The sequence below is a fragment of the Hyperolius riggenbachi genome, chromosome 9, assembly GCF_040937935.1.
Source record: "Hyperolius riggenbachi isolate aHypRig1 chromosome 9, aHypRig1.pri, whole genome shotgun sequence".
Classification (NCBI taxonomy): Eukaryota; Metazoa; Chordata; class Amphibia; order Anura; family Hyperoliidae; genus Hyperolius; species Hyperolius riggenbachi.
The window spans coordinates 130,192,042-130,212,571 of NC_090654.1; the positions used below are offsets into that span (position 1 = coordinate 130,192,042).

Here is a 20,530-nt window from a genome sequence, read left to right on the forward strand (position 1 = left end):
CTTCAAAGAGGAGAGGGGCTATGGGGAATATAAGGAAGAAAGCGGCCGCCCGCTCATAAGGTATCAGGAATGGCGGCCGCTGGGGGGAGAGGGAGAAAGGCCAGATCCGCCGCGGCCCCCCAGAAATCTGCCCACGGACCCCCAGGGGGCCGCGGCCCCCAGGTTGGGGACCTCTGTCCTATATGGTATATTTAACTGACATTTTATATCGTAACAACCAACGAATTATACAGGAAAATCATGACGATTAACAAGATTGCCCAAACTTTTGCATCCCACTGTATAGAAGTACATAAGGGTCCATATGCAGTTAACTTTTTCTCCTGAGTTTTCTCATCTTCTATTTCAAATAAGTAAGGCAGAGGTCACACTGGTGAAATCCCAGGCATTTTGTTTGCAAAGTGAAATCACATGAAAAAACGTACGTAACGCTTTGCTACAGGGCCGCTGTGTTTTCAGGAGCCATCTGCAACTCCGTAAATCATTTAGAAAAACAATCTGCACCGCTTTTAAGCACAACACTAGTACAGTTAGCCTAGTATAGCAAGTATAGTTACCCCAGTATAGCAAGTACAGTTACCACAGTATAGCCAGTACAGTTAGCCCAGTATAGCAAGTACAGTTACCCCAGTATAGCAAGTACAGTTACCACAGTATAGCCAGTACAGTTAGCCTAGTATAGCAAGTACAGTTACCACAGTATAGCAAGTACAGTTAGCCCAGTATAGCAAGTACAGTTACCACACTATAGCAAGTACAGTTAGCCTAGTATAGCAAGTATAGCTACCCCAGTATAGCCAGTAGTTACCCCAGTATAGCAAGTACAGTTAGCCTAGTATAGCAAGTATAGTTACCTCAGTATAGCAAGTACAGTTAGCCTAGTATAGCAAGTATAGCTACCCCAGTATAGCAAGTACAGTTAGACTAGTATAGCAAGTATAGCTACCCCAGTATAGCAAGTACAGTCAGCCCAGTATAGCAAGTACAGTTAGCCTAGTATAGCAAGTACAGTTACCACAGTATAGCAAGTACAGTTAGCCCAGTATAGCAAGTACAGTTAGCCCAGTATAGCAAGTACAGTTACCACACTATAGCAAGTACAGTTAGCCTAGTATAGCAAGTATAGCTACCCCAGTATAGCCAGTAGTTACCCCAGTATAGCAAGTACAGTTAGCCTAGTATAGCAAGTATAGTTACCTCAGTATAGCAAGTACAGTTAGCCTAGTATAGCAAGTATAGCTACCCCAGTATAGCAAGTACAGTTAGACTAGTATAGCAAGTATAGCTACCCCAGTATAGCAAGTACAGTCAGCCCAGTATAGCAAGTACAGTTAGCCTAGTATAGCAAGTATAATTACCCCAGTATAGCAAGTACAGTTACCACAGTATAGCAAGTATAATTACCCCAGTATAGCTAGTACAGTTACCACAGTATAGCCAGTATAGTTAGCCCAGTATAGCAAGTATAGCTACCCCAGTATAGCAAGTACAGTTAGCCCAGTATAGCAAGTATAATTACCCCAGTATAGCTAGTACAGTTACCACAGTATAGCAAGTATAGTTAGCCCAGAATAGCAAGTATAGTTAGCCCAGTATAGCCAGTATAGTTAGCCCAGTATAGCAAGTATAGTTAGCCCAGTATAGCAAGTATAGTTAGCCCAGAATAGCAAGTATAGTTAGCCCAGTATGGCAAGTATAGTTATCCCAGAATAGCAAGTATAGTTAGCCCAGAATAGCAAGTATAGTTAGCCCAGAATAGCAAGTATAGTTAGCCCAGTATGGCAAGTATAGTTATCCCAGAATAGCAAGTATAGTTAGCCCAGAATAGCAAGTATAGTTAGCCCAGAATAGCAAGTATAGTTAGCCCAGTATAGCAAGTATAGTTAGCCCAGTATAGCAAGTATAGTTAGCCCAGAATAGCAAGTATAGTTAGCCCAGTATCGCTGCCCCAGTGTCACCAGTACAGTTAGCCCAGTGTAGCCTCTCCTCTGCCCCGCACAGCCCCCCCGTGGCTGCCGCTCCTGTTACCTTACGAGCGGGCGGTCGCTTCCTTGTATTCCCCATAGCTCCTCTCCTCTTGCAGCACCTCGTATTACAGCAGCGCTTCCCGCGCGGCTGCTGTAAGGAAGGGTAGGAAATAGGGCAGCGGCTTCCTGTAGCGGCGATCGCCGTTACCATGGGAACGCTGCCCGCCTCCTTCCCTCCTTACAGCATGCGCACAGCAAGCGCTGCTGTAATACGAGATGCTTCAAAGAGGAGAGGGGCTATGGGGAATATAAGGAAGAAAGCGGCCGCCCGCTCATAAGGTATCAGGAATGGCGGCCGCTGGGGGGAGAGGGAGAAAGGCCAGATCCGCCGCGGCCCCCCAGAAATCTGCCCACGGACCCCCAGGGGGCCGCGGCCCCCAGGTTGGGGACCTCTGTCCTATATGGTATATTTAACTGACATTTTATATCGTAACAACCAACGAATTATACAGGAAAATCATGACGATTAACAAGATTGCCCAAACTTTTGCATCCCACTGTATAGAAGTACATAAGGGTCCATATGCAGTTAACTTTTTCTCCTGAGTTTTCTCATCTTCTATTTCAAATAAGTAAGGCAGAGGTCACACTGGTGAAATCCCAGGCATTTTGTTTGCAAAGTGAAATCACATGAAAAAACGTACGTAACGCTTTGCTACAGGGCCGCTGTGTTTTCAGGAGCCATCTGCAACTCTGTAAATCATTTAGAAAAACAATCTGCACCGCTTTTAAGCACAACACATGCCATTCCTCATTGACATTCACTGGCTACTGTAAAAAAAAAAAAACTGGCTGTGTTCAAATGCACACATCATGAGGCAAAAAACTCGCAAGGAATCGTGTGCGGTAACCGCAAACAAAAGTTTGATGCCTCCCTAATTGGTGATCAGTTCTGCACATCAAATTCCTCCAAATAGAACAACTTAAAAAGTCATTTCATTGGTAAAAATAGCATTATTAAACTTACAGATCCATAGACTCAGCAGAAATGTTTCTCGAATAGTGGACATCTTGACTTTTTTTAAACTGATCTGCAAAAGTAGAAATGGCAAACAGGAAACCTCAAAATTTTGAAGACAGCCTAGATGTAATAAGGGAACTTGCATAGCTTCCCTCAGCAATATTTACATTTTGTTATACAGTGTTTCATGTATGCTTTGTTGGAAAAGATGAATTACTTAAAGTGGACCTGAATGCTTGCACAAGACAGAAGGAAAACAGAGAGAATGCACCCTGTATGTATTTAGAGAGTTTAGCCTGTCTAATTTCCCCTCTCCTGTGTATAATCATCAAGTTGTAATTTGAGCTCTCCCCTCTGTCACCTGACTGCCATGGCAGACAAGCTCCTTTGAAAGCACAGGATGTTAATAATATGTCTGATTCCATGAATGCAGAGTAGAAACATTGAAGATTTATTGTAGGATTTATTGTAGTATTTGTATCAGCTGTACAAAGAATTTTTTTTTATGTTATTATGCTGTTGCTTATCTTTTAGAACTGAGATGAAGTTCTGAGTTCAGGTCCGCTTTAAAGAGGAACCGTAGTGAAAATAGCATTTTCATATTTATTTATAGATTATTTAAGCAGTGTTTGCCCATTGTAAAATCTTTCCTCTCCCTGATTTACATTCTGAATGTATCACTGGTGGTGACATATTTAGTTCTGCCAGGTGATCTGTACAGAATATTTTCTTACGGATCAGTTTCTGTGTCCAAAGATGCCTGTGTAGAGGGAGGTCTGTTTTTGCATTGATTTTAACTACCCCTCTGTGTTTCAAAACGGATTTCCTGGAACGCACACGGATCCATTTTGAAAGTGAGTCAAGACTGCTGCCATTTTTAACATTACTATCTGAGGCTCCGGTTTTGGTCCGGGCCCCAAAACGGAGCCATGAATACGTTTTTTAAACAAGTGTGAACCTACTCAAACCCAAAACCTGTTGGTAATGTCAGATTTCTACTACCTACTGTAAGTGACAGCAACATAGGAGAAAAGTAATCTATGGCTCATTTTTCTCTGGAAGAAATGTACTGGTACTTCTTATCTGAATGTGTTTTAAATTTTAACATTTTCGTGACAGTTCCCCTTTAAGAAGTGCTGCGACTGCTGCTTTTAGTCATCATTTTTGATTAACGCAAAATACTGAATTCCATGATTCAATATTAAGCTGAACTTAACCCCGGTTAATTTCTGTCTGGATTTATGAGTCTAAAAGCGGTACATTTTTTAAAAATAATTTTAGGCCTCCAAATCTTAAGTCCCCACTTATTATAAAAGACTAGAACACAAAGTAGTTGAAGTAATTAAATATATGAATAAACTTAAAAAATAGTGAAACTGTACAAACAAGGCACCAGACTATACAGCATGTACAAACATATATATATATATTATATACATATATTTACAGTATATATATATATATATATATATAGCAAAGAGTAGTCAAAAATCTAGGCAGAGGTACAGTAGGTGCAGGCGGCGGGCAAAGAGTAGTCAAAACAAGTACAGGCAGAGGTCAGTGCAGGCAGCAGGCAGAGAGTAGTCAAAATCCAGGCAGAGGTCGGTGCAGGCAGCAGGCAGAGAGTAGTCAGGCAAAAATCGTTAACCCGTAAAGCTATGTACTCACATTGCGATTTTACTGATGACCAATGATTTTTGGAGCGCCGAACGGTTGTTTGTGCGATATCGTGACATGGGTACAGGCGCTTGACCACACAAACGTCGCACTGCAATAACGACCATCACGGCGGATCAGACTGCTAAGATCGTTGACGACTCTTGAGTAATGTACAGCGATCGCTTGAAGTTTAGTTTGCTCCCCATGTGTAAAGTCGCGTGGTTTCGTGCATACCCGTCGGCAGGAAGAGGCGTCGCTGATGACCGTCGTCAAGGGGACATCGCAGGACCCGATGTGTGGTGAGTACGGAGAGTAAGGCAGATCAGCTACTCTAACATCTCTGCCATGGCAGTCAGCTGACATGGAACGAGATCAAATAGCAATTTGTGATTAGAGACAAATGAGGAGGAATTAGACAGGCTAAACTCTCTAAATACATACTGGCTGCATTTCTCTATGTGTTCCTTCTGTGCCAGAGTTGAGGTTCAGATGGGGAAATTAGTCAGGCTTAACTCTCTATATGCACATCGGTTGTATTTCTTTGATTTCCTTCTGTACTGTGCAGGATTTCAGGTCCACTTTAAATTTAGCGCCGCCCCCGCCAATGACGTCACACCGCACGTTGTACCGCCGAACCGCTGCTGATTGGCTGCCGGCCCGCCGAGATCCAGGAGGAAGCAGAGAGAAGACGGGGATCCAAAAGCTGCGCGGGACCCAGGTGAGCTGGAAGCGCTGGTTTGTCCCTCCCAGCATGTAATCCTTAGCCCAAAATACACTTGAGATTATCGCCAGGGAGGTTAATTAGGCTTTTTCTTTTTGTAAGTGTTATGCTATACGATGCGTTTCTTCGGTCGATTTTCCGTTTGATCGATTTTCAATTTGATTTTTCTGGCCAATTTCCCACTTCATTCTCATCTTTTCTTATCTGTTTCCATTCACTTCTATGAGAAATTGACCAGAAAAACGATCATAATAATATCGGACATGACGGAATTTATCTATCAAACCATCTATCTAACACAAAATTGTATGGTGTGTAGAGATGTCGCGAACCTCCGATTTTCGGTTCGCGAACTTCCGCGGAAGGTTCGGTTCGCGGAAAAGTTCGCGAACCGCAATAGACTTCAATGGGGAGGCGAACTTTGAAAAATAGAAAAAATTATGCTGGCCACAAAAGTGATGGAAAAGATGTTTCAAGGGGTCTAACACCTGGAGGGGGGTATGGCGGAGTGGGATACATGCCAAAAGTCCCGGGGAAAAATCTGGATGTGATGCAAAGCAGCGTTTTAAGGGCAGAAATCACATTGAATGCTAAATTGCAGGCCTAACGTGCTTTCAAACATCTTGCATGTGTATACATCAATCAGGGAGTGTAATTAGAGTACTGCTTCACACTGACACACCAAACTCACTGTGTAACGCACCGCAAACAGCTGTTTGTGTAGTGACGGCCATGCTGGACTACTGCGCAGCATGGCGAGATTGCTCTTCCTCACTCAATGATGTCAGGTAATGTGTGACTTCCTTCTCAACTTTCCATGGCATTGCTAAAAAGCTTACGTTTTGTTTTTAAATTACATTTTCTACTTGCTGTGTACTTGTTCAGTACCGCTACAATGAGAATCCTGTGGAGGCGGGCAAGTCTGCCATTGTGACCCTGGGTAATGGCCGGGGAATGAGGGGTTTGAATCCGGTGTGGAGCCTGAGCAACGGCTACCACTACACATCCAAGAAGGGCCAGCGGGCAGGCATGCACGCCCGCCCGCCCCGAGGTAGTGACCAAAAATAACAATACAGGAGGAGGACTTTCGAGGCCCTGCTGTGTATTTGAAATGAATGTACTTTAAATCCTTTAACGAGAACCAGTTATGGCGGGCAAAGATGACACCACATTCCTTTCACGAGAATCATATGGAGGCGGGCAAGTCTGCCATTTGTGACCCCCGGTAATGGCCGGGGAATGAGGGATGGAATCCGGTGTGGAGCCTGAGAAACGGCTACCACTACACATCCAAGGAGGGCAGCAGGCAGGCATGCACGCCCGCCCCGAGGTAGTGACCAAAAATAACAATACAGGAGGCGGACCTTCGAGGCCCTGCTGTGTATTTGAAATGAATTAACTTTAAATCCTTTAACGGGAATCCGTTATGGAGGGCAAGTCTGCCATTGTCACCGCGGGGAATGAAGGTTGGATTCCGGCCCGAAGTGGGAGCCTGCTGAGACCCATGCTGTAGCTGCCCTGACCGTGCTTTGCAGACCAGGCATCTGTGGTCAGATGGACCCTTGAGCCAGCGGAAGACAAACCAAGTCAAAAGCATTTGCCAAGAATGTTTTACGGAGGGCAAGTTTTTTTGCCCTTTTTTTAAATTTTTTGAAAATGATAGATGGTTGTATTTTTAAATTGTTTGAAAGTTTAGATGGTTGTATTTTTAAATTGTTTGAAAATGTAGATGGTTGTATTTTTAAATTGTTTAAAAGTGTATCCATTCAAGTGCAAGTTATGCACTTACTGCCAGGTAAAATGTGCAGTCACAGATGCAGTGAAAGGTATGCAGTGACTGCAAACAGCCGTTTGTGTAGTGACGGCCGTGCTGGACTGGTGCGCACCATGACGAGAGTGCAGGTGATGGTGGCTTTTCAGCCCATATGCTCGCCCGGCTGATGTAGCTGAATGACAGAACAGTGACTGTCCAGCTGATCAAATTTGGTCTGACCACAATGAAGCAACGACCTTATTATCTTTTGTGTGCCACCCCCACCCGAGACACTCAAATAGCCAGCGGTCATTGCTTCATTGTGATGCGCAAGCCCCTTCACCGCGGCAAGGTAATGATCACGAAGGGGGATGGGCACATGTACACGCACCAGAAAATTTAGTGTAGCGGCCGCTGCTAGCAGCGGCCTTAAAAATTCAGGAATCCGCCTAGAGTCCTGGACCCTGTTGGTAGTGGCGGAGAAGGCAGTCAAGCGGCCTGCAGGCAGAGATGCTGTGTGTGGGGACTGACTTAGTCTTCGGTCGTGCAGTAGCCCTCCGTGATCCATTCCTCATTCATTTTGATAAAGGGCAGGTACTGAACACTGTCGTGACTTAGGCGACTTCTCTTCTCAGTAACTATGCCTCCAGCTGCACTGAAGGTCCTTTCTGACAGGACGCTTGCGGCAGGGCAAGAGAGAAGTTGTATGGCAAATTGGGACAGCTCTGGCCACAGGTCAAGCCTGTGCAACCAGTAGTCCAAGGGTTCATCATCGCTTTTCGCAGAGTCTACATCCACACTCAAGGCCAGGTAGTCGGCTACCTGCCGTTCCAGGCGTTGTTGGAGGGTGGATCCGGAAGGATTATGGCGAGGAGTTGGACTAAAGAACGTCCGCATGTCCGACATCACCCTGAGATCGCTGGAGCGTCCTGTCCTTGCCTGCGTGGACTTGGGAGGAGGAGGGTTACTGCCAGTGGTACATTGATTGCGTTTTGCAGCCACATCACCCTTAAATGCATTGTAAAGCATCATCGACAGTTTGTTCTGCAAGTGCTGCATCCTTTCCGCCTTATGTTGAGCTGCTAACAGGTCCGCCACTTTGTGCCTGTACCGAGGGTCTAGTAGCGTGGCCACCCAGTACAGGTCATTCGTCTTGAGTTTTTTGATACGGGGGTCCCTCAACAGGCTGGACAACATGAAAGAGGACATCTGCACAAAGCTAGATGCAGACATACTCTCCATCTCCTCTTGCTCTTCCTCAGTGACGGGACGCAACTTCTCTTCCTCCCCCCAGCCACGAACAATACCACAGGAACGTGGAGCAGCAGAAGCCCCCTGTGATGGCTGCCGCGGTTGTTCTCCTTCCGCCGCCTCTTCCTCCTCCACAGAAACACCTTCCTCATCATCACCATCATCAGAGTCTGACTCCTCTCCTTCCCCACATGACTCCTCTTCTTCCTCCTCCTCCCCCCTCTGTGCTGCCGCCGGTGTTGTGGAAACATCGGGTTCGTGTGTAAATGGCTCCCACGACTCCTGCTGCCCTAACTCTTCTTGTTCACGCTCCTCCACAGCTGTATCCACCACTCTACGCACGGCACGCTCCAGGAAGTAGGCGTAGGGGATCAAGTCGCTGATGGTGCCCTCATCGCGACTCACCAGTTTGGTCACCTCATCAAATGGCTCCATGACCCTGCATGCATTTCGCATCAGTGTCCAGTTGTTGGGCCACAACATCCCCATCCTCCCAGATTGTGTCCTTGTACTGTAATGATACAGGTACTGGGTGACGGCTTTCTCCTGGTCTAGCAGGCGAGAGAACATCAGCAGGGTGGAATTCCAGCGAGTCGAGTTATCGCAAATCAGGCGTCTCAGCGGCAAGTTGATTCTATGCTGAATCTCCGCAAACCGTGCCATGGCCTTGTAAGAGCGCCTGAAATGCCCACACAACTTCCTGGCCTGCTTCAGGACATCCTCTAAGCCTGGGTACTTGGACACAAATCTTTGCACGACCAGATTAAGCACATGTGCCATGCAGGGTATGTCTTGTGTGTCAGCTTTCCCAAATTCAACGCAGCAATGAGATTGCTGCCGTTGTCACACACCACGTTGCCGATCTCAAGCTTGTGCGGGGTCAGCCATTGCTCCACCTGTTTGTTAAGAGCAGCCAGGAGAGCTGCTCCAGTGTGACTCTCCGCTTTCAGGCAAGACATGTCTAACACTGCATGACACCGTCGCACCTGGCATGCAGCATAGGCCCTGGGGTGCTGGGGCTGTGTAGCTGGAGAGGAGATGGCGGCACCAGCCAAGGAGGAGGAGGAGGAGGATGACGACAGCGAAGCGGTGATAGCAGGTGGAGAGGAGGTGGCTGGAGGCCTGCCTGCAAGCCGTGGAGGTGTGACAAGTCGGTCCTCTGCGCAGCCACGTACTCCCTGCTTGCTGCCATCGGTCACCAGGTTGACCCAATGGGCTGTGTATGTAATGTAGTGGCCCTGCCCGTGCTTGGCAGACCAGGCATCCGTGGTCAGGTGGACCCTTGACCCAACGCTGTGTGCCAGAGATGACACCACTTGCCTCTCAACTGCACGGTAGAGTTTGGGTATGGCCTTTTGTGAAAAATAATTGCGGCCTGGTATCTTCCACTGCGGTGTACCAATGGCCACAAACTTACGGAAAGCCTCCGACTCCACCAGCTTGTATGGTAATAGCTGGCGAGCTAATAGTTCGCCACACCAGCTGTCAGACGCCGGGCAAGAGGGTGACTGGCAGACATTTGCTTGTTACGCTCAAAGACTTCCTTCACGGACAGCTGGGTACTGCTGTGGGCAGAGGAGAAGGAACCGCTGAAGGGAAGAGGCGGTGTGGAGGAGGGTGGCTGTGAAGGTGCAAGGGAGAAAGTGGATGAAGACGATGCACCTGAAGGAGGAAGAGGAGAAGGAGGGTGGCTTGTCTTTTGAGGGGTGCTGCTTTTCCTCCGGTGTTCTTGCCATAGCTGTTTGTGCCTTCTCTCCAGGTGCCTTCGTAAGGCACTTGTCCCTACGTGAGAGTTGGCCTTTCCACGGCTCAATTTTTGCTGGCAGAGACAACAGATGGCTTTGCTCCGATCTGAGACACACACATTAAAAAATTTCCAAACCGCTGAGCCCCCCTGGGCTGATGGCGCTACGGTGGCATCAGCAGCTGACGTTGAAGGGCATGTTGGCTGTCTGGCCATAGCTGGCGATACATGGCGCCGGACACTGCCCCCAGCTGTTTCTGAGGACGAGCTCCCTCTGCTTCTATCATGGAGTCGTCTCCTCCTAGTCCTCTCTGAATCCTCCTCTGAACTGTCCCCCTGGTCATCTCCTCTACCGGGAACATATGTGGTATCCATATAATCGTCATCATAATCCTCCTGGCCAGCTGCGCTTTCCTCAGAAACCTCCTCAACTGCACCAACTTCAGGTGGTCCATCATCCACATCCACACACGTTACGTCCATACTATTGCCATCTAACTCAGACGTAGGAGGTGGTGTACCTGCGCCTTCTTCTTGTTGTTGCAGTAGTGGCTGTGAATCGGTGATTTCACCACCACCACCACCCAATAACTCCTGCGAAGTGTCAAATGCAGCGGATGTGGTGCTTGTTGTAGCGCTGGTGGCTGCGGGAGATGAGGTGTTCTGTGTTAAATGCTCAATCACCTCCTCACGATTTTGGGAAGTGATGGCACGTGCCTTCTTCTAAGCACTGTATTTTGGGGCAGGTCCGCACAAAATCACAGCAACACCACCTCGCACAGACCTGCCGGTGCCTGGTGGCCTTCCTCTGGGTCTGCCTCTACCTCTTCCTCTACCTGGTTTGTCCATTTTGTCCATCTCGGGGGGATGCTAGGTATATGCAGTGAGCTGGGTTTACTCAATACAACAGGTAGTTATGTGCACTGATGAGGTGGGTTAAGTAAACGCAACAGGTAGTAGGTATATGCAGTGAGCTGGGTTCACTCAACACAACAGGTAGTAGGTATATGCAGTGATTTGGGTTCACTCAACACAACAGGTAGTAGGTATATGCAGTGAGCTGGGTTCACTCAACACAACAGGTAGTTATGTGCAGTGATGAGGTGGGTTAAGTAAACACAACAGGTAGTAGGTATATGCAGTGAGCTGGGTTCACTCAACACTACAGGTAGTTATGTGCAGTGATGAGGTGGGTTAAGTAAACACAACAGGTAGTAGGTATATGCAGTGAGCTGGGTTCACTCAACACTACAGGTAGTTATGTGCAGTGATGAGGTGGGTTAAGTAAACACAACAGGTAGTAGGTATATGCAGTGAGCTGTGTTCACTCAACACAACAGATAGTAGGTATATGCAGTGAGCTGGGTTCACTCAACACTACAGGTAGTAGGTATATGCAGTGAGCTGGGTTCACTCAACACTACAGGTAGTTATGTGCAGTGATGAGGTGGGTTAAGTAAACACAACAGGTAGTAGGTATATGCAGTGAGCTGGGTTCACTCAACACTACAGGTATATATGTGCAGCGATGAGGTGGGTTAAGTAAACACAACAGGTAGTAGGTATATGCAGTGAGCTGGGTTCACTCAACACAACAGGTAGTAGGTATATGCAGTGAGCTGGGTTTACTTAACACTGCAGGTAGTAGGTATATGCAGTGAGCTGGGTTCACTCAACACAACAGGTAGTAGGTATATGCAGTGAGCTGGGTTCACTCAACACAACAGGTAGTAGGTATATGCAGTGAGCTGGGTTCACTCAACACTACAGGTAGTTATGTGCAGTGATGAGGTGGGTTAAGTAAACACAACAGGTAGTAGTAGGATGCAGTGAGCTGGGTTCACTCAACACAAAGCTAGGCATATGCAGTGATGAGGTGGGTTAAGTAAACACAACAGGTACTGGGTATATGCAGTACTGGGTAGTACAATGTGCAGCTCCCTGTTATACACACAGGCAGTCAATCACTGAATGTGCTGGGCTGCTGGCAGTGGCACACACACACTATCAATTAGCAAGGCTGTACATGCAACAAAAGTGTCAGTTTGACACACAGTAAAAAAAAAAAAAAGTACAGGATGAGCTCTGACAAGAGCTAGGGTGCTATAAAAGCAATAACAATCAGCCAGGAGCAAACTAAGCAGCCAAGAACCTAACTAATCTGTCCCTAGAAGAACAAGTCTGCAGCAGCTGTCCCTTTCCTCTCACTAGCAGGCACACGAGTGAGTGTAATGGCCGCCGGACCCTGCCTTATATAAGAGGGGGTGGGGCTCCAGGGCTTACTGTAGCCTGAATGGCTACAATGTGCCTGCTGACTGTGATGCAGAGGGTCAAAGTTGACCCTCATAGTGCATTATGGGGCGAATCGAAATTCTGGAAAAGTTCGCCTGGCGCAGGCGAACGCGAACCCCCAATGTTCGCCTGGAACCGTTCGCCGGCGAACCGTTTGCTACATCTCTAATGGTGTGTACCTAGCATTAATCTTCTTATACCTTAATATAGCAAGATGTACTAACAAGGCTCTGTCAACAATGCAAAACAACTGTATGTAAAATAACTTGAAACTGACAGAAGGGCATCATCTCCAGACTGCTTGTTTTAGTTATTTCCATTGATATTTGATAGTATTTAACTCAAGGGTCACAAACAGCCATTTCAAAATGATCCAATGTTCTGTTGTTAGCGATCACGCTCTTTATGTTTCTCTCTTGTGTGCTAATCCAGGCAGGTTGGCTACAGTCCCATGAGGCAGAGCCGAGCCGAGGCAAAGGCAGGATGGGCTCCAGCCTCTGGGCGCATGGTTGCAAGGGCAAGGAGAGGACGGCTGACATCTATATCTAATTTCTCCATCTCCTCGGCCCCCCACCTGCACATTGTGCATGGCAGTGTGTAGTGCTCTCACTGCCCCCCTCTTACTTTCCATGGCAGTGTTCCAGAGTGCAACACGCAAGCGGGGAGGATTACAAGCAGCCCACACACACTCATCTCTCCTAGGTTCCAGGTGCTGGAGGTTCTGTCTGTCTGCTCTGCAATACCAAATGCAAGTTCAGAGCAGCGGTATTGCAGGGCAGACAGGTGGAACCTCCAGCGCCTGGAACCTAGGAAAGGTGTCTGTGTGTGGGCTGCTTGTAATCCTCCCTGCTGCTGTGCTGCGCTCCATAACGCTGCCAGGGGGTTGGGTGAGTACACAACACACTGCACAACCTGCAGGAAGGGGGCCAATGAGAGGGAGAAGTTAGATATACATGTCGGCCCCCCTCTCCCTGCGCTTGCAGCCATGCAGGGGGGGGCTTTTTGTCATCCTCCCTGCTGCGCTTCAAAATGCTGCCAGGGGAAGGGAGAGAGTATGGGGAGGGGGGAGGGGAAGGGAGAGAGTATGGGGAGTGGGGAACATATCTGGCTATTGTAGTAGGTTGGGAGGGAGGGAGGAACCCATCTGGCTACTGGAGAACTATTGTACTGGAGAAGGTGGGGCACATATAGCTATTATACTAACCCTTACTGTTGCTACAACTACTGGTGCTGCTGCCTAATAAATACAGTATACTGGTTCGAGGAGCTGCCTAAAACTTTAGGCGACACATCTGGATATGATACTGGGGAGGGAGCTAATACTGGCTGCACATTTGCTACCCATACTGGGGTAAGCAGTTTGGGTGGGGGCACATTTTGGAATCTCCGCCTTTAGTGCTGGGAAACCTTGTCCCGGCCCTGCCATGAGCCTTAAAGCATAACTAAACTGAACTAGGATCGATGAAATAAACCTTTGTTAGTTTGAATATATGACATGTTTCTGGTTAGGATGTTTCAAGCTTTGTGTCTAGCTACCTTTAAACTAAATACAGTATGTTTTTTTCTTCAGTATCTATAAAGATAAACTCTGACCAAGAATTGAACTTTATCCCAATCAGTAGCTGATACCCCCTTTTGCATGAGAAGTCTATTCCTTTTCACAAACAGACCATCAGGGGGCACTGTATGACTGATATTGTGGTGAAACCCCTCCCACAAGAAACTCTTGAGTACGTACTCCTGGCAGTTTCCTGTCTGGGAACCTTGCTGCATTGTGGGAAATAGCTGTTTACAGCTGTTTCCAACTGCCCAAAAAAACATGCAGCAGCTACATCACCTGCCAACAGTAAAAATGTCACCATGTAATAAATATCAGAATGTAAATCAGGGATTTAAAAGATTTTACAATGGACAAACACTGACTAAATAATTTATACATAATTATTGTAAAAACAAAGCACTTTTTTAATTACATTATTTTCACTGGAGTTCCTCTATAAGTATCTGCCACTTGAGCTATAATTCTCTAATCACTGCATTTGTCAAGTACCTTATTTGGTTTATTCTATTGTATAAACTCTTTCTTCAATAAAACTTTATTGGAAATGAAATAAGCATAAACCATGTTCCTTACCCCCAGCAAAATATAATCCCCAACTTCTTTCTCTCCCAGAGCCCTATTCCATGTCAAGGACGAGGGGTCATCCCACTTCCTATGTCCAGGAGGAAGTGGGGGATAACTACTCCAACACTTGTGGGGGTAGGTCCTGTTGGGGACTTACTGAGGAATCTGGAATACTGCTTTAATAACAAGGGACCCCTGGATCTCCATCGCCTTCACAGGTAAATAGGTAAATGGTGTCATATTTAGTGTAAAAAGTTAACATGAAAATATATTTTTATTTGGAAAAAGGTGACATTTTTTCCTCTTCCTTTCCCTTTGATTCCAGTGTGTGACATCACTAATACTGCATAAGTGGTCCTCACAGCTAAGGTATCTTTAATTCCGGCTTCAGGACTCTTGATTGGTTCTTCTGTTGCATAAATCAAAGATGTTTTGATCCAGGTACCAGTTCTGCAGTGTCTCTCCAGGGTGTGGCAGTATGCCGCAGTCTGCAACATACGGATGTAGCCTCTTCCATCAAAATGGGACAAGAAAGGAGTCAGAAGATGAAAGGAAAGTAATCAGCATATGACAAGAAAGAAGGGAGAAGGTGGCAAGAAAAGAAGGCAGAAGATGACAAGTAAAGAACAATAGAACAGAAGGGAAAGATTGGAAAAGAGAAGAAAAGAGAAGATTCTCCAAGCACAGTTTCTCAAGACACTATTCTAGTGCACACAATCGGGGCCCCTCTGCCATCAACTTTTTTCCTATTGAACATGTCCCATGTAATCTGGCATATAATAGATTCCATACATGCTAGGAAGATGTATTTGGTTTTCCACATCAGGACTCAGTCTCTAACTCGCGGGCCTTAATGAATGCCTAGAGCAGGGGTAGGGAACCTATGGCTCGGGAGCCAGATGTGGCTCTTTTGATGGCTGCATCTGGCTCACATACAAATCAGTAGGGGTTGATTCACTACGCTACACTGCTCAAGCAGCACAGCTTAGTGTGGCAGCACAAATACAATTTCAAGTAGACACGCTACTGTCATATGACAAGCAGCCTATTGGGCCAATGAAATTGCGGGGATCTCATCCTACAAAGTGAATCAACCCCCAAGTCAGCTAGATAATTGAACAAGCTGTTAGTTTGTATTTCTCCTGTCTGGTTCTCGTGGAAATTGCTGATGTTGCTGAAACCCAAGAGAAGCTGAAGATGTGTCTGACACTTCCGCTGCCCGGCTGATCAACTGTGTACACATCACCATGGCAACATGGACGTGAGCCCTACTGTCCCAGTTTGAAACATATTGTATGGCTCTCACTGAATGACATTTCAAAATATGTGGTGTTAATGGCTCTCTCTGCATAAAGGTTCCTAACCCCTGGCCTAGAGCATAATTTCTAGGATCAACTTACCATAACAAGTGTTATGTACAGTAGTGTTTCTTGCCATGTATTACATTTGATTGCTACATTTTCCATATCATTGTCCCCATTGAAACCTATCTGGCTCTCCATCATTGTTTAAGTTCATGACCTCACCAGTCTATGTCAATTAATCCTATTTTTTATTTTTTGCCACCTTAAAATCCACCTACCTTTTTGGGCTTGATTCCTTCACACCCCCGGGGCCAATTTGCTTGCACACTGTGTCACACCACTTGGAAAGCATACATTGCACTTTACCTATCGATCAGGGTACACTAGGCAGTGGGCCACCCGCCCCAGTCACTTCCAGTTCAAGGCTTCGAACGAACGCGTGCCAGTTCCATAGAGCAAAGACATCACCACATCTTCCCCTCCAGAGTCCAGACACTTCCGCTTTCCTTCTATCATTGCACACATGTTTTGTGGAGAACAACTCCCACTTCCTTATGTCAGTGAAGTGTCTATAAAGATAAAGGTAATGATGCTAAGAGCTCAATATATCAACAAGTCGTTCATAAATAAAACAATTCCTGTGAAACAGTTCTTATTAAAATTAACTGAACATGCAATATATATATTTCTGATGGAGACTGGGGATCTCCAATGCTGCGTGCATGCTTTGCATAGAATTGCATAGAATTTGATTTGTGCTGCTTATCCCCCAGTATATATTATTTTCTCCTGTGACCATGCATAACCACGCCCACCTCTAGCACAGTTAAAGGAAAGGTCAACGCTGAAAAAAAAAAAAAAAACTCCACTTACCTGGGGCTTCTTCCAGCCCCTGCCAGTCGATCTGTGCCCTCACCGCAGTTCCTCTCACTCTTGGCGTCCTGCGGGAACTTCTGCGCCTGCACAGTAGAGACCCGATGACATCACGTACACCACGTGACCCGCGCCGTGGAGCACACACGAATCCGATACAGAAGCCGACCTGGTGAGGTTGGCTTCTTTAGTGCAGGACACCGGGAGTGAGAGGAGCTGCGGCGAGGGCACAGATCGACTGGCAGGGGCTGGAAGAAGCCCCAGGTAAGTGGAGTTTTTTTTTTTTTTTTTCAGCGTTGACCTTTCCTTTAAGCATATGAATGAGAGGAGCTCAGAGTTCAGTCAGTAGCTAGTAAGAAAGTGAGGTGTTCTTAATTTATTTTTTTCCCATTTAGTTGACTCTTGGGCTTTTAGAATGGTTCCCACTAGAACGCTAATAAAAACTAGCATTTTTGCATGGTTCGAGTAGGGCTCACCAGATTGGGGACACTTTGGTGAAGTTGGTGATTTTAAAGTGTACTGGTTAAGTCGATAGTGTACTGGTTAAGGGCACCGCCTTTGACATGGGAGACCAGGGTTCAAATCCTGGCTAGGGTCAGTTCCTATTCAGTAAGGAGTTCAAGGCAAGACTCCCTAACACTGCAGGGTGGCCTCTTGAGCGTGTCCCAGTGGCTGCAGCTCTTGAGCGCTTTGAGTCAGACAGGAGAAAAGCGCTATACAAATGTCTGGATTATTATTATTATTATCAAAGAGACTCAGAGATGAGTCTTACTACAGTTTTTTTACTTACTTGGGGCTTCCTTCAGCCCCATAAGCATGGCTGTGTCCCTCGCCGTCCTCCTATGATGTCCCGTTCAGCCGCGGTGAGCCCCAGTAAACAGCTCAGTGACATCAGCGGTGGACCTTCTGCACAAGCGCAGAAGGCCCCGGCTAACATCACTCAGTCTGACTGAGTCCGCCTGAGCCGCTTACCGAGATTTGACTGCGGGAGAACAGCGGCGCTGAGGAGGACGGTGAGGGACACAGCCATGCTTATGGGGCTGGAGGAAGCCCCGGGTAAGTAAAAAACTGTAAAGTGCAACCAAGAGCCTCTGTCACTATTTTCCAGTTGTGTGCTGCAGCCCTTCTGTATTTATCTATATGTATATAAAATCGGATGTACCAGTATGTATGTGTGTATGTATGTGCCATGATCACTCGAAAATGCCTTGACCGATTTAAACAAAACTTGGTATACAGATCCCTTACTACCTGGGATAATATGTTCTGGGGGTCTCGGGTCCTCCCTGCACACCTGGGCGGTGCTACAAAAAGCAAATTAGATTTCACCCATTCATGTCAATGGAAAAAAATGTAAAAGGCTGTCATTCTCACAGTAATCAAGCCAGAGTCCCCACACAGTTGGTCACTTGGTGACAGAGGTTACAAATTCAGAAAAAGTGGGCAGAAAAAGCAAATAAAATTTCAGCCATTAATTTTAAATGGGAAACTGTTAACTGCAGCCATTCTTACACTGTTAATGGCAGGGTTTTCAAACTTGCCACACTTGGTCACTGGGAGACTAGGAATAATATTCAGTGGGTGGAGCCTACAACAGCCAATCAAAATTCACCTATTGATTTTCAAGGGGAATATTTAAACTGCTGCCATTCTTACACTGTTAATGGCAGAGGCTTCAAACTTGCTACAGTCAGTCATTAGGTCCGTACACACGCCGGACTTTAGGCAACGACGGGTCCGTCGTTGCCTCCCGCTGGGTGGGCGTGCCAGCGACAGTCCGGCGTGTGTACGCTCTGTCGTCAGACTGATACGGCTGTTTCTGAGCGATCCGCCGGGCGGATCGCTCAGAAACAGCCGTATCAGTCTGACGACAGAGCGTACACACGCCGGACTGTCGCTGGCACGCCCACCCAGCGGGAGGCAACGACGGACCCGTCGTTGCCTAAAGTCCGGCGTGTGTACGGACCTATTGGGTGACTGGGGTTAAAATTCACTAAAGGGACGGAGCCAAAAACAGCCAATAAATTGCTTCCATTTACACATTTTGATGCCAGAAACCTGAAAGCTCACAAACTTGGTCATTGAGTGACTGTGTGTCAAGGTTACAAAAAGTGGGCAGAGCCAAAAACAAATTTCACTGGGAAAATATAAACTGCAGCCATTCTTATGCGGTTAATGGCAGGGTTCTCAAGCTTTGCCCAGTTGGTCACTGAGTACCTGGGATTAATATTCAGGAAAATGGATGGAGCCTAAAGCAGCCAATCAAAATTCACCTGTTGATTTTACAGGGCCTATTTAAATTTCTGCCATTCTTACACTGTCAATAGCAGATGCCACAAACCTGGTACAGTTTGTCACTGGGTAACTGGAGTTCAAATTCAGAAAGGGGGCAAAGCCACAAACAGCCAATCAGATGTGTTTAATTTCAATGTGAATATACAAATTATTGATACCAAAGACCCCAAAGCTCATAAACTTTGTAAGTGAGTGACTGTATGTCAAGGTTAGAAAAAAAAGGGCGGTGCCAACAACTACATTTTTTACATGGGGAAATATAAACTGCAGCCATTCTTACTGGTAATGGCAGGGTTCTGGAACTTGACACAGGTCACTGGGTGACTGGGATAAATAGTCAGAAATGTGGGTCGAGCCTACAATTGCCAATCAAAATTCACCTATTGATTTTCAAAATAAATATTTACATTGCTACCATTTTTACACTCTTAAAAGCAGAGGCCTCAAACCTGATACATTTAGTCATTGGGTGACTGGGGTCCAAATCCACTACAGGGGGTGGAGTCACAAACAGCCAATCAGATTTACTAGATTGATTTCATCCATTCTGTTATTGTCAGGGTTCTCAAACTTGACACAGTTGGTCACTGGATGACTGGGATTAAAATTCAGAAGAGTGGGTGGAGCCTACAACAGCCAATCAAAAAATCACCTATTGATTTTCAAGGGGAATATTGAAACTGCTGCTATTCTTACACTGTTATTGGCAGAGGCCTCAAACCTGCTACAGTCGGTCATTAAGTGACTGGGGCCCAAATTCACTAAAGGGATGGGCCCACAAACAGCCAATCAGATTTCCTTGGTGGATAAACTGCGTCCCTTCACACATTTTTGATGCCAGAAACCTGAGAGCTCACAAACTTGGCCATTGAGTGACTGTGTGTCAAGGTTACAAAAAGTGGTAGTTATGTATTGGGAGAGTATACAATGGCCAAAAAGATCCCTGTAGGTGCACCACAGACACCTCCTCATGAACTAATCAATTAGTCAGGGATATAGTGAAAACACAGTGTAACGATCTGCTAGTGTGTGAGGGCACTAGCAGACAGACAACTATCAGACGTTCCCAAAAAGGGAAATGTCTTACAGACAGCGTCTTCATAGAAGGCAGTACTAACACTGAGTACAGATAAAGAGAATGGTCAGACAAGTTGGGTCGGTAACAGATCAGATTGGTAAGGTACAAAATTGGCAGGCAAAATCAATGTGAGTAATCAGGCAGAGGTCGGCAACAGATCAGATTGGCAAAGGTACAGAATCAGCAGGCAAAGAGAAGTCAGAGAAACAGGCAGAAGTCAAACACAATATAATCAATGTAAAATAAGCTGAGCTAGTATGGAATCCCCGGGGTCCTGCTGGTTCAAGCCACACACGGACTGACTAAGGTAAGTCTAGTTGACTTAGCTAGAGCCGACAGTGAGCAAGTGTCAGAACAGTGCTTAAAGAGGAACTGTAACGGCAAAACGTCCCCTGGGGGGGTACTCACCTCGGGTGGGGGAAGCCTCAGGATCCTAATGAGGCTTCC

General features: G+C 46.4%; 1 protein-coding gene across 7 annotated transcripts in view; it reads right to left on the reverse strand.

The window, feature by feature from the left end:
• The window catches only part of LOC137532689 (T-lymphocyte surface antigen Ly-9-like), an 883,190-nt gene that overhangs the window by 669,801 nt on the left and 192,859 nt on the right, over positions 1-20,530 (reverse strand). For 5 of the 7 annotated variants that reach the window (XM_068253510.1, XM_068253511.1, XM_068253509.1 and 2 more), the window contains exons 2-3: positions 16,116-16,406; positions 2,995-3,058 (exon numbers count right to left, since the gene is read on the reverse strand). In XM_068253510.1, coding sequence (XP_068109611.1) covers positions 2,995-3,037 — 43 coding nt within the window. In that variant the 5' untranslated portion in view covers positions 3,038-3,058; positions 16,116-16,406. Of the gene's footprint in view, positions 1-2,994; positions 3,059-16,115; positions 16,407-20,530 lie in introns of those variants that run through there. The other 2 variants (XM_068253506.1, XM_068253512.1) reach the window with 2 other exon arrangements.